Source organism: Ornithorhynchus anatinus, chromosome 3 (genome assembly GCF_004115215.2).
Source record: "Ornithorhynchus anatinus isolate Pmale09 chromosome 3, mOrnAna1.pri.v4, whole genome shotgun sequence".
Classification (NCBI taxonomy): Eukaryota; Metazoa; Chordata; class Mammalia; order Monotremata; family Ornithorhynchidae; genus Ornithorhynchus; species Ornithorhynchus anatinus.
This window is the reverse complement of record NC_041730.1, coordinates 113,287,396-113,301,237: the sequence shown is the minus strand read 5'-3', so window position 1 is coordinate 113,301,237 and position 13,842 is coordinate 113,287,396. Positions and strand designations below refer to the sequence as shown.

Here is a 13,842-nt window from a genome sequence, read left to right as displayed (position 1 = left end):
TTATTATTATTATTATTATTATGAGAAGCAACGTGGTTCACTGGAAAGAGCCCGGGCTTGGGAGTCAGAGGTCATGGGTTCGAATCCCAGCTGTGCCACTCGTCAGCTGTGTGACTGTGGGCAAGTCACTTCACTTCTCTGTGCCTCAGTTACCTCATCTGTAAAATGGGGATGAAGACTGTGAGCCCCACGTGGGACAACCTGATTACCCTGCATCTACCCCAGCACTTAGAACAGTGCTCTGCACAGAGTAAGCGCTTAACAAATACCAACATTATTATTATCATTGTTACTATTATTATTACTGGATGGCTGAATCTAAGCTGAATTTCAGTGATCCTTTGGAATCACATTTCAAATATGCAAAAATGACACAGTGCTGTGCCCAGGGTCTTTAACGGTCTATACAAAAAGGAGGGAAACCCATCCCGACTCATAAGCGTTCTTATATAGACCGTTAGGGACCCTTCTGAGTCAGGATGGGTTTCCTTACTCTTTCTTCACTACCTAAGGATAAAATGCCAGATCAAGGATCATCACCTTCCTTTTATCTCCAGCTTCTCTCTCCTGTATTGTAAATTCCCTTGGAGGAAGGACCACATCTCCTCCCAATTACTTAAAATTCCTTGCGTGCCCTCCAGAGTCCACGAGTCCTCGATAGGACTTGAGGGTGAGGATGTTGCGAGCAGAAGTTCTTCTGCGCCAGAAGCAGCTTTGTTTTTTTCTTAAATAGTATTTGTTAAGCTCTTCATAATAATGTTGATATTTGTTAAGCGCTTACTATGTGCAGAGCACCGTTCTAAGCGCTGGGGGAGATACAGGGTCATCAGGTTGTCCCACGTGAGGCTCACGGTCTTCATCCCCATTTTACAGATGAGGTCACTGAGGCCCGGAGAAGTGAAGTGACTTGCCCACGGTCACACAGCTGACGAGTGGCAGAGCCGGGATTCGAACCCGTGACCTCTGACTCCCAAGCCCGAGGTCTTTCCACTGAGCCACGCTGCTTCTCTATGTGCCAGGCACTGTACTAAGGTCTGGGATGGATACAAGCAATCAAGTTTGACATAGTCCATGTCCCCTATGGGACTCACGGTCTTAATCTTCATTTAACAGATGAGGCAACTGAAGCACAGAGAACTTGAGACCAGCCCGAGTTCACACAACAGACAAGTGACGGAACCAGGATTAGAATTCAGGTCCTTCTGGCTCCCAGGCCCATGCTCCAGCCACTAGGCCACACGGTTCTCTGCTTTTCTGTGAAACAGCTGCTTCGGGCTTGAGAAGGAGATGCTGGTTGTGCAACTTGTCCTGCATTGTGCTTTTCAGCAGCGTGTGGGTCTCCTTCTCTTTCCCCTGACTGATTTTTCTAGGACAACCACACAGCTCCGTTTCAGACTTCTTTACGGCATGTCCTGCCAAGAATGTCTGGGCCTCTAATGAAGACGGCCAGACTGACGATGTGTGAAATTCAGTACTTCTCTGGCAGAAGCGAATTCCTTCCAGAGTTGCACAACTGGCTGACAGGCTGACATCTGCCCACCTTCTGGTCCCCTTAGCCCTTCACTCCTCTGCTGCTCCTCGGCTAAAAAAAAGAAAAAAAGCTCACAAAAGAATTGCAAACCCTCTGGTTGGCCTCTCCCTCTGCTCCGAGGGTGACCTCTCTGTGCCCTTTGATCTTCCCCATTTCCCCTTTCTCCTCTCCGGCTCCATGGACCACTGAGCCAGGAGATAGAGTTGATCAGTTTAGGCTGGGGAAAAATACTTTCAGCTGAGTACTCGGAGATTGGGGTTCAAGTCCCAGATTTGATTTGTTGTGAGGCTGGAACCAATCCCAGAAGCTCTCTGTTTCTCAGGTTCTCCCCCCATAGGTCTTCATCCTCCTCAACAGTATCCAGCTTTCTGACTCTGCCGAGGGTTTTGTACCAACCTTATTGTGTTCTTCTAAGTGCTTAGTACAGTGTTCTGCATACTGTAAGTGTTCAGTAAATACCATTGATTGGTTGGTATAGCCAGGCCTTGGAGAGAGCAAGGGGAGGGATTCAGCCTTATTACCCTGACCCCAGAGAAGACAGGCAGAAATTCAAGAAGCACCAGAAAAGAAAATGCCACTTTCCCTGAGTCATTTCCCAGCTTTCACCCATAATCCTGCTTTATGTGCAATAATCATCCAGTTAGCATTTCGTTTCCGAGAACTGTCTGCTAATGCCCCTTTTTTGCCTTTGTTTTCCTCAATTAACAGGCTGGAAAGATTATTCTAGCATACCGGATGAAGCCCCTGAGCATCCTGAAGAGATTTCTCATCTGGGCCATTCTGCTGGTGAGTTGCTTGAAGCCCTGATGCTCTAAAGATAACAGAATTAGCAGAACTGCCAGGTCCCATTATTTTTAATTACTGCTGCTCACCCACTGTATGTAATATGGGCTTTGGAAAGGAAAAAAAAAATGTATCTGATCCCGAAGCATCCTGAGTGCAGATGATTGTTGAAAACAGCTGAATTCTGAGGCTGACATTGGCTCTGAGTTGCTGAGAGTGATTTCAATTGGCACTGTACTAAGCGCTTGGGAGACTACAGTACAACAGAGTTGGTAGAATTTTTGTCTGGCCACAGGAGTTTACAGTCTAGAGGGGGGAGACAGACAGTGAAATAAATTGCCGATATGGACATAAATTCTGTGGGGCTGAGGGTGGAGTGATTAAAAGGTTTCTTCTTGTATTGCGCTCTGCAGGGGTCGCTTCTTTCATCTTTCCGTGCCGTAAACTGAGCTGAAAGGGGGATTTTGGACCTTTATATAGGTCACAATCTGATGCCTTCCTTGAAGCTAATGTTCTGACCTATTCATCAAAGCTGGATCGAATCGCTCTTATTAGCTTGTTCTCATCTTTCCAGTGAGCTAGCTTCGTTTCAATGAAAATTCTAATTACTGGACATCAGGTGGAATTTTGAAACGAAGTAGCCCAACTTGGTTTTGGCTCGGAGTGCGGTCAACACTGATTTAAGAAATAGACGTGCCTTTTCAAAGTGGGCTCCCAGCGGAACAGGGAGAAGTTTAGGGAGACCTGCTGGAATCTTCTTTTTCCGAGCGGAGTTCTGACCAAGGGTGAGAGGACTTTGTGTGGGAAAACCTTGACGGTTAGCACATGCTGTTATTAGATGTGTGAATGGGTGAGAGGGTATCTTCTACTTTCCTTGGAAAGGGATGTTACGCCTCCGGCACTTTCCTGTTTGAGGGGATGCTAAGATCAGTTCGGTGGTTCCAGATGGTTTTATTTTTATGGCATTCGTTAAGCACTTACTATGTGTCAAACACTGTTCTAAGCCCTGGAGTAGGTACAGGTTAAGTCAGAAACAGTCCCTGTCCTGCTTGGGGCTCACAGTCTGAGTAGGAAAAAGAAGAGGTATTTAATTCCCATTTTGTCACTGAGGAAACTGAGATGCAGAGAAGTTAAGTGACTTGGCCAGGGTCACTGTGCAGGAAGCATTTGGAAGAGCCAGGATTACAACCTAGGTTCTCTGACTCAGGCCCGTGCTCTATCCACCGGGACACGCTGCTTCCAGGTGTCTCACCTCTGAATATAGCTGAGTTTCCAGAGAGACAAGGGAGTCTGGATCTGTAGCCAGTAAACTCCTTGTAGATAGGGATCACATCTACCAACTCTGTTGTGTTTTACTTTCCCAAGTGCTTGGTACAGTGCTCTGCACACGGTAAGCGCTCAGTAAATACTAAGTATGCAGTGGCATGGGAGAGAGTCGGGGGTGGAGACTCAAGTTTACTGGTGGAAGGAGGCAGTGGTAACCCCCTTCTGGATTTTTACCAAGAAAACTCTATGGATCCACTACTAGAACGATTGCAGATGGAGGTGTTCTGAGAGAGATGTGTCCGTGACATCGCTATAGGTCTATAGCATGACAACCCCAGTGCTTAGAACAGTGCTAAACACATAGTAAGCACTTAACAAATGCTGTTATTATTATTATCACTAGTATTACAGTTCTCTTCACCCAGTAAGCGCTCAGTACATATCACTGATGTTGATTTTACAGATCTCTTTCCCCCATTGGCAATATCTCTGTATATAATGATGAATATCCCATCCCAAAGTAGGTATATCCCAAAGTCACTGCTCTTTTATTGTTTAAATAGGTTCATCTTGTCCTTCCTCACCTACATTTCTAATATTTTCAGAATCTTCTGTATTGATTCTCTGTTCCACTGTGGCCTGCCTTGTCTCTCTACTTTCTGTCATCCTCCAGTTTCATTAATGTTCTGTGAGTTCCCTGGATCATTAATAAAAATGTTAATTGAGTCCTAACACCAACCCCTTTGGAGCCCCATTAGATATCCTATCCAACTCTTTATGCTATTGTCTATCATTAACCTCTGTTTATGGTTTGGTCATTTTTCAATCCATTATCCCCTGCCGTTGGGTCTAACACGCAAGCCGTAATTTTCTTGCTCCAAGTTTCATATTTCCTCCTTCCACACAAGCACCAGTGTGCTCAAGTGCGCAGGGTCGCTGAGGATGAGAATACTGCAGTGTGAGTTTTCCTCATCGTGGGGTCCGTCAGGAATGCAACAGTTCAACCTCCTCCTTGGAAAAGAACTGAATGCATTTTCATTCCTAAGAGCAACTAAGAAGATCAGATTTCTTTGTATAATATTTTCTCTCCTTTGCAATATTTCCTGGCGATTTCTCTCCCTCAAAGAACTTTAGTTGCGATTTAGGGTGAGACTTTAACTTGAAGGCTAGAAGAAGGTCTTGTGCCCAAATGGTATTAACCCCCGCAAGGGTATGGTGTGAGTCAGTACTGAAAAGTAGTTTAGTGTGAAGGGGTGAAGAAGAAGAGATAAGTAAAATTCTGCGGACTTGAGCTCATCCTCTAGATTATGAGCTCACTTGGGGGAGGGAACATGTCTGGCAACTCTGCTGCATTGTACTCTCTCAAGTGCTTAGTACAGCGCTCTGCACATAAGTACTCAATAAATAATATTGATGATAACATTGGAGTTGTATTACTGATAATGTCTTAAGGCTTTGTCACCTACAACAAAACTGGGGGAAACATTTTTACATCATCCTTGTTTATTTACTGTAATGACATTTGTTCAACGCTTATTATATGTCAGGCGCCATACTAAGCCTTGAGATAGAATCAAGTTAATAAGGAAGGACACAGTCCTTGTCCCACATGGGGCTTGCAGTCCATTTTACAGATGAGGTAACTGAGGTCCTGAGAAGTTTAGGTGATAGCATACCTTCCTGTCTTTCTAATGATGGTTGCTGTTCTATGTTCCCCTTGGGGTTTTTTTTTTAAATTGGGTCTGACTTTCCCAGTTAGAAGAAGAGATGGATTGCTTCTTGTTTGGTACTGGTGCCATAGATGCCAACTTTTCAGTTCGAGCCCGGGCAAAAAGTGGCCAGGGATTTAGGGGGGCATGAGGGAGGGGACAGGTTTCAGAGGCCTAAGTGGGAAGAGAGACACCATTTCAGGTCTTTGAAGCCCCAAATGGAAACTCTCAGGCCCAGGCCTGAGCAAGCCTGTGGTGTGGTCTTGTGGCTTGCTCTGTCAAGGTGTGGTGGCCATTGCCCTGATCACCTGCATGAAGTGGACACCTGAAAGAGGGCGAGGCCCTGAGCGGAGTGGGGATTCTGGGTTACGAAGGAGGAGGAGTTTCCAACCCTCACTTCTAAATGGGCACTGGGAAGCCTCATTCTTGGCTACTGCTCATCCTGGCACTGACAAGAATGTCCCTCCCTCCCACCATACCTAAATATCAGGCCCAGATATTTGCTTTGAGAAGCATCTTGGCCTAGTGGGTAGAGAAAGAACCTGGGAGTCAGAATGTCCTGGGCTCTAATTCTGGCTCTGCCACTTGTCTGCTGGGTGACCTTGGGCAAGTCACTTTACTTTTCTAGGCCCCAGTTACTTCACCTGTAAAATGGGGCTTAAGACTCTGAGCCCCATGTGGGAAAGGGACTGTGTCCAATCTGATTATCTTGTAACCACCCCAGTGCTTAGTACTCTGTGCCTGGCACATAGTAAGCGCTTAACGAATACCATTAAAAAAATACTAACCTTGTGGAGAATAGGTAACAGGAGGGGGAAAGGGGACTCGTTCAAATTCAGGAAGGGCCACTGCTCACACTCCCTGTACTCTTCTGCCCGTTGGCTTTAAAGCAGTCAAGCAGCTCTTTCCCGTCTATGCCATTTTTTATGGTATTTGTTAAGGTCTTTCTATGTGCCAGACACTGTACTAAGCATTGGTGAACTTGTGCACTCTCTTCTCCCACTACACCCCAGCTGATACTCTCCATTCCTCTCCAACTAACCTTCTCTCCGTGCCTCATTCTCATCTCTCCTGCCCTGGCCTCTTGCTCTTGCCCTCCCCTCTTCCTGGAACTCCCTCCTCTTTAATCTGACAGACTACTGCTCCACCCATCTTCAAGGTCTATCTGAGACCCTTAAATAGTCTCTAATCTCCCCCTGTGTCTCCCTATTGCCACTCCAGTCCTTCCTGGTGATCCTAACACTAAAATTCCCCTAACGCCTAGACTATAGTTTCTTGAGAGCAGGGATTATGTCTTTTAACTCTTTGGCACTCTTCCCGGCACTTAGTACAGTGTTCTTTACATAGAAGGTGTTCAATAAATGCTATTGATTGAGTACAAAGGGACAGTCAAGTCATGTTATTTTTCAAATATGATGTCCTGGAAGACTTCAAAACTGACTATGGGAAGCAGCGTGGCTCAGTGGAAAGAGCCTGGGCTTGGGAGTCAGATGTCATGGGTTCGACTCGCGGCTCTGCCACTTGTCAGCTGCGTGACAGTGGGCAAGTCACTTCGCTTCTCTGTGCCTCAGTGACCTCATCTGTAAAATGGGGATTAACTGTGAGCCTCATGTGGGACGACCCGATTACCCTGTATCATCCCCAGCGCTTAGAACAGTGCTCTGCACATAGTAAGCGCTTAACAAATACCAACATTATTATCATTATTATTTCAAAACTGAGGGTCGCTTTAAGCCATTGACTTTCAAAATGCTTGAGCTTGAAAGATGTCTGAATAAAATCTTCTCTGTTTCCAAAAGGCACCTTCAAAATAGAAAAGTTTAGTTTAAGACCATTTTTATGTGATAAAGAATATTTTCCCCTAATGCCTCTCCCCATTTGAATTATGGGAATTTCAAATGTTAAAACCAATAAGGCTTTTTGTCTAAGAAAAAAATAATTGCTTTGGTGTGAATTAATCTTAATGTTCAATATTCCATTATGAAAATGAAGTATTGAGTAAAGAAGACAGCTGAGCTCAGCTTTTATCAGGAGCCCAGGCGGATTCTAAATTTTGTTTCGAAACCATGCAGACTTTCCTGTGTTTACCAGTTTTCCAAAGAGCCTAAGCGTGGTAGTGTCTCCTCCTCAGGCAGCCAGGCTTCTGTACATTTGGAAAGGCCATGATCGATCAATCAATCGGTAGTATTTATTGAGCGCTTACTGTGTGTACTGTACTAAGCGCTTGGAAAAATACAGTACAAATCAGACAGTCAATCCATGGTATTTATTCAGAACTTACTCTGTGAAGAGACTGAACTAAAAACTTGGGAGAGTACAGTACAGTAGAGTTAGCAGACATGTTTCCCGCCTGCAAAGAGCTTACAGTCTAGACGGGAAGACAGACATCGACACAGTAAGACATAAATTGATACAATAAATTGGTAGATGCAATCCCAGACCAGAAGGAGCTTACAGTCAACAAGGTGAGACAGACATTAAAAGAGATATGGCTAGGGGAAATGGCAGAGAATAAAAACATTTAACTAAATGCTGTGGGGCTGCGGTATCAAAGTATTTAAGGAGAATCTTACGTATGACGAACATTATATTAAGCACTCACTAGAGGCTGATTTTTTTTTTAAGAAAAGTCTCTTAGGTTCTTTTTCATCCGAATGGGGATCAAATACCTGCTTTTCCTAATAGTTGGCATATGAGCGCCTATGAGAGACAGAGAATGTGTCTGATCTGATGATCTACTGCAATGTTTTGCCCGCTGCTTATCACAGAGTGTTTAATAAATCCAAACGCCAACTATGACTGATCAGACTGGTGGTTGAGAACATGGGATTAGAGCCACACAGCTCTTTTTTACTGTAATCTGTTCACAGTTTGGTTTGTTTGAGCAGGCTCCCAGTCTACTATAAGCACAAGAATAAGAGCCAGTTATTTGCTCATTCGATGGCAGAATCCAACATCGACATGATTAATCAATTGTCTTGACTGAGCGCTTACTGTGTGCAGAGCACTGTACTAAACGCTTGGGAGAGTACAATATAACAGAGTTGGTAGTCACATTCCCTGCCCACAACAAGCTTTTGCATTTATGATCTACACCGTCTGTCTCGCTCCTTACCCACGTAAGCGAGTCCCTAGCCAAAGTTTTCCTGGAACACTGCTTAAGAACATCCTGGATAATAATGACCACGGTACTTGCTAAGCGCTTACTATGTGCCAAGCGCTGTACTCATGCATTCATTCATTCATTCAATCGTCTTTATCTAGCGCTTACTATGTGCAGAGTACTAAGCGCTTGGAGAATACAATTCAGCAACAAATAGAGACAATCCCTACCCAACAGCGGGCTCACAGTCTAAAAGTGGGGAGACAGACCTCAAAATAAGTAAACAGGCATCAACAGCATCAATATACATAAATAGAATTATAGAGATATACACATTAATAAAATAAATAGAATAAAAATACGTACATATATACACAAGTGCTGTGGGGGAGGGAGGGGGTAATAATAATAATAATGTTGGTATTTGTTAAGCGCTTACTATGTGCAGAGCACCGTTCTAAGCGCTGGGGTAGACACAGGGGAATCAGGTTGTCCCACGTGGGGCTCACAGTCTTCATCTCCATTTTACAGATGAGGTCACTGAGGCACAGAGAAGTTAAGTGACTTGCCCACAGTCACACAGCTGACAAGTGGCGGAGCTGGGATTCGAACCCATGACCTCTGACTCCAAAGCCCGTGCTCTTTCCACTGAGCCATGAGAACGGAGGGAGCGAGTCGGAGAAATGGGGAGGGGAGGAGGAGCAGAAGAAAAATACTAAGTGCTGGGATAGAAACAAGGCAGTCAGGTTGGACACAATCTCTATCCTCCACGGGGCTCACAGTCTAACTAGGAAGGACTAGGAATCAATCCCCATTTTACAGAAGAGGCAAAAGGCACAGCGCAGTGAAGTGACTTGTCTATGGCCACACAGAAGTAATGTGGCAGAACTGGGATTAGAACCCAGGTCCTTCTGATTCCCAGCCCGGTGCTCTTTCCACTAGGCCATGCTGCTGAGATAGTCTTTTCTGGTTATCAAATAGGAGAGAAATGCACGAAACAGCAGCAGCAAGTTGTTTTTCAACGTTACAAATATACCCAATACCATCAGTAGACCTGTGCTATGGCAACTAGTAAAAAGATCTGGTTGCCCTAAAAGGTTTCATCGAGATCCTCAGATCAGTGCACGATGCTAGAGCTGGCTGCCTCAGAGGTAGAGGGAGCTTTGTCATATCTGCCCCCTATCACCAGTGAGATAAAGCAGGGCTGTACCGTGAGAAGCACTGTTAGATCACTTCTTGGAAGCCATACTTGGAGGGCACAACAAAGAATCTGGAAGCTGGTGCCCAAATACGATTCTGATCACCTGGGACGTTCTTTTCAGTTCAGTAGGTTGTTAGGTGCAGGCTGGTATGTAAACCCGCCCTTCTTCAGACTAATAATAATGTTGGTATTTGTATTTGTTAAGCGCTTACTATGTGCAGAGCACTGTTCAAAGCGCTGGGGTAGATACAGGGGAATCAGGTCGTCCCACGTGAGGCTCACAGTTAATCCCCATTTTACAGATGAGGAAACTGAGGCCCCGAGAAGGGAAGTGACTTGCCCACGATCACACAGCTGACAAGGGGCAGAGCGGGGAGTCGAACCCATGACATCTGACTCCGAAGCCCGGGCTCTTTCCACTGAGCCACGCTGCTTCCCCTCCCAGACATAAAGAAGGTTGGACACTCCTACGATTCCCCTGCCTTATAATAGCACCCGTCCGGTAATAATAATAATTATGATATTTGTTAAGCACTTACTATGTGCCAGGCACTGTACTAAGAGCTGGGGCGGATACGAGCAAATAGGATTGGCCACAGTCCCTGTCCCACGTGGGGCTCACCATCTCAATCCCCACTTTACAGATGAGGCAACTGAGGCACAGAGAAGTGACACAGCAGACAACTGGGGGAGGAGGGATTAAAATCCACGACCTTCTGACTCCCAGGCCATGCTCTCTCTAGTAGGCCATGTCATTTAGAGAACCTGTTGTTGGAGTAGGGATTGTCTCTATCGGTTGCCAAAATGTACTTTCCAAATGCTTAGTACAGTGCTCTGCGCACTGTAAGTGCTCAATAGATGGTCATGGGTTCGAATGCCGGCCCTGCCACTTGTCATCTGTGTGACTGTGGGCAAGTCGCTTAACTTCTCGGCGCCTCAGTTCCCTCATCTGTAAAATGGGGATTAACCGGGAGCCCCACGGGGGACAACCAGATGACCCTGTATCTACCCCAGCGCTTAGAACAGTGCTCTGCACATAATAAGCGCTTAACAAATACCGACAAATGCCAACGGTAATAAATACGATTGACTGAATGAATGAATAGAGCACCTTGGCTGAAAGGAACATGTGGGGAAAATGAATGAGAAGATGAAACCCCACCAGCTGCTTCCTGGGGAACTGAAATGGGGTAACCAAAAACAGGGTGGATGAAATGCTTAAAGGAAGTAATGAAGCAAAATCCACAACCATGTGGGGGAGAACAAATAGTTGGAGAGGCAGCAGCAGAAGAGAGAAGTAGCATGGCCTAGTGGATAGCTCATAGTCCTGGGGGTCAGAAGGAACCGGGTTCTAATCCTGGCTCTGCCACTTGTCTGCTGTGTGACCTTGGTTAAGTCACTTTACTTCTCACGGCCTCAGTTACCTCATCTGGAAAATGGGGATTAAGATTGTGAGCCCCAGGTGGGACAAGGACTGTACCCAACCTAATTAGCTTGTATCTACCCCATCTCTTAATACAGTGCCTGGCACATAGTAAGCACTCAGAAAATACCATAAAAAAAAGAGAGAGAGAGCCTGGCTTACAATCAGCGGAAATGAAGCGTCTGACTTGGAACAAAGGGTCTGTGAAGACTGTGACACCAAGAAGGAGAAACGAAAACACCGCCAGGCATTCAGCGTAGCAAAAGCAACAATCCTGTAAGGGGTAATCTTGATACCCCATGAGGTTAGAATTATCAAGCTCCCATTGATTTTGCCAAGGAGAGTTATTCACAAGCATGCACACACACTTTCACAAACACAGATACAAACACAGACACACAATATCACCTTCTAAAACGATCCCTTGCTGCTCTCAGCACGTAGTACAGTGCTTAATAAAGACAACTACTTCTGACCACGGGCTAGCGATGGAGTGTGTTATGAAGGAGCAAGTGTGGACTCGCTAAATCAATGCACCAATGGTATTTATTGAGCACAGTGGTATTTAATAAGCGCTTCCTGTGTGTGGAGCACTGGGCTAAGCGCTTGATAGAGTACAATACGACAGGCCCGTTCCCGCCCACAGGGAATATGTAGCCCCACCATTGTCCATTGGGTTCAAAGATGACACAGTGAAAAATAAGATTTTTTTTAATTGGTGTATGCAGGGGTGGCTGCCAAGACCAATGTGGCACAGATAAACCCGTCCACATGATGTGCACGTAAAGATTGCCCCTTGCCTCAGAATTTCATTTCAAATATTATTTATATATGTGTGCATACATATCTAGTTATAAAAGCACCAAGATTTTCTCCAATATACTTTCTGACTTCCCCTTTAACAATTAATTTGTTTTTAACAGTGGTGGGACCCGTACACCACGACTGCAGTGAATAGTGTGAGGCTTAAATGGAATTGCCTCCCCAGTAAATAAAGTTGGAGACTGGTATTTTGGGTTCCCGCCTGCTGGAAGGTTGAGCGGAGACCATCCAAGGAGAATATAACAGGTGTATCCGACCGAGTCTCATTCTCGAAATGGTAAACGGTCCGTCTTCGCTCCTAGGTTTCTGGGTCTCTGTAATTGGGAGTTGGATGTTTTCCAATCGCTTAGAGCCGGGATCCCGGGGAGGAAGGCTTGTCTGAAGAGCTTCATTTCCATAACTGATGGGTTGCGAGGAGATGTCCCCAGGAGACCGGCTCTGCTCTATTTCCAGATGTGTTGGGTGTGGAGAGGTGTGGGGAAACCATCGAGTTTTAGGGGAGTCTGGAAACTGGGGTTTGTTCCAGCAGAAGAGATTTGGAGCCAGGTTAGCTGCCATGGCTCATCCTGTGGTGTCACTTCGAGGCAGCCCTCGCCTCCCTTAGCAGGCTGGGCCCTCACACACGGGCCCAGTCCACAAGTGGAGCACACTGTCACCTTTAAGCCTTCCAATAGCACCATCCCATCCATTTGCCCAGAGAGCACATGCATGGCTGGGTTTCAGGGAGCTGAGCATCCCCAAAATGGTGGCGCTTACCCCCTTCTCGAACAGGTCATTGTAAGAGAGCAGAGGGAAGTTCTCTTTGGAAGTGGGTATTTGAAAGTCTGGGAAGCATGGACTGGGGGAAAGAGTATAGGCTTGGAAGCCAGAGGATCTGAGTTCTAATCCTGGATCTGCCATTTGCTTGCTGGGTGACCTTGGGCAAGTCATTTCATTTTTCTGTGTCTCACTTTCCTCATCTGTCAAATGCAGGCTACCTGTTCTCCCTCCTACAAAGACTGCGAGCCCATGTGGGACAGGGCCTGTGTCTGAACTGATGAACTTGTATCTACCCCAGCACTTGGAACAATGGTAGACATAAAGGTGCTTAAATAAAATGATGATGATGATGATGATGATAATAATGATAGGGCCCTGGCCGTTCTGCTGGCCATGTGATCAGCCTGAAGGGAAATGTCAGGATGACGATATTAGATCCAAGTTAGAGTGGTTTGCCTTTGCCAATCTTCAAGTCAGACAGTTTCTGAGGGTGTTTGGGCTACTGCCCCCCCCCCCCATTAGCCCTAATGTAATGAGACTACCAGAGGCATAAGTAAAGCTATCTGCATTTTTTAATAATAATAATGTTGGTATTTCTTAAGCGCTTACTATGTGCCAAGCATCATTCTAAGCTCTGGGGTAGATAAAGGGTAATCAGGTTATTATCAGAAGCAGCATGGTTCAGTGGAAAGAGCACGGGCTTTGGAGTCAGAGGTCATGGGTTCGAATGCCGCTCGGCCACTTGTCAGCTGTGTGACTTTGGGCAAGTCACTTAACTTCTCGGTGCCTCAGTTACCTCATCTGTAAAATGGGGATGAAGACTCTGAGCCCCACGTGGGACAACCTGATTCCCCTCTGTCTACCCCAGCGCTTAGAACGGTGCTCGGCGCATAGTAAGCGCTTAACAAATACCAACATTATTATTATTATTATTATTATTATTATCCCACGTGAGGCTCACAATCTTCATGACCTTTTCTGATTGGGTATGGACAATGCTAGGGAGTTACTGTCATAATATGGACCCTGGAGAACTATCAAGGATCACGTAAACTCGGTTTGGGGCAGCAAATGGTTAAACTCCAAACCGCAACATTCTCCTTCCCGACCCCGGCTTCTCTCTCTCAAGACCTGCGGTGATTCCAAAGGCAGAAAGAATCAAGCAAATTAACCGGTAAATTTCTAGCGTGACTCTGCCACGAAAAGTATTGATTAGTAGATGAGGGACTCCACTTTATAAACTTA

General features: G+C 45.6%; 1 protein-coding gene across 1 annotated transcript in view; it reads left to right on the top strand.

The window, feature by feature from the left end:
• LOC100681967 (heparan-alpha-glucosaminide N-acetyltransferase-like) overlaps window positions 1-13,842 on the top strand; it is a 377,018-nt gene that overhangs the window by 328,976 nt on the left and 34,200 nt on the right. Inside the window, 1 exon segment of the mRNA XM_029059391.2 lies at window positions 2,240-2,317. Coding sequence (XP_028915224.1) covers window positions 2,240-2,317 — 78 coding nt within the window.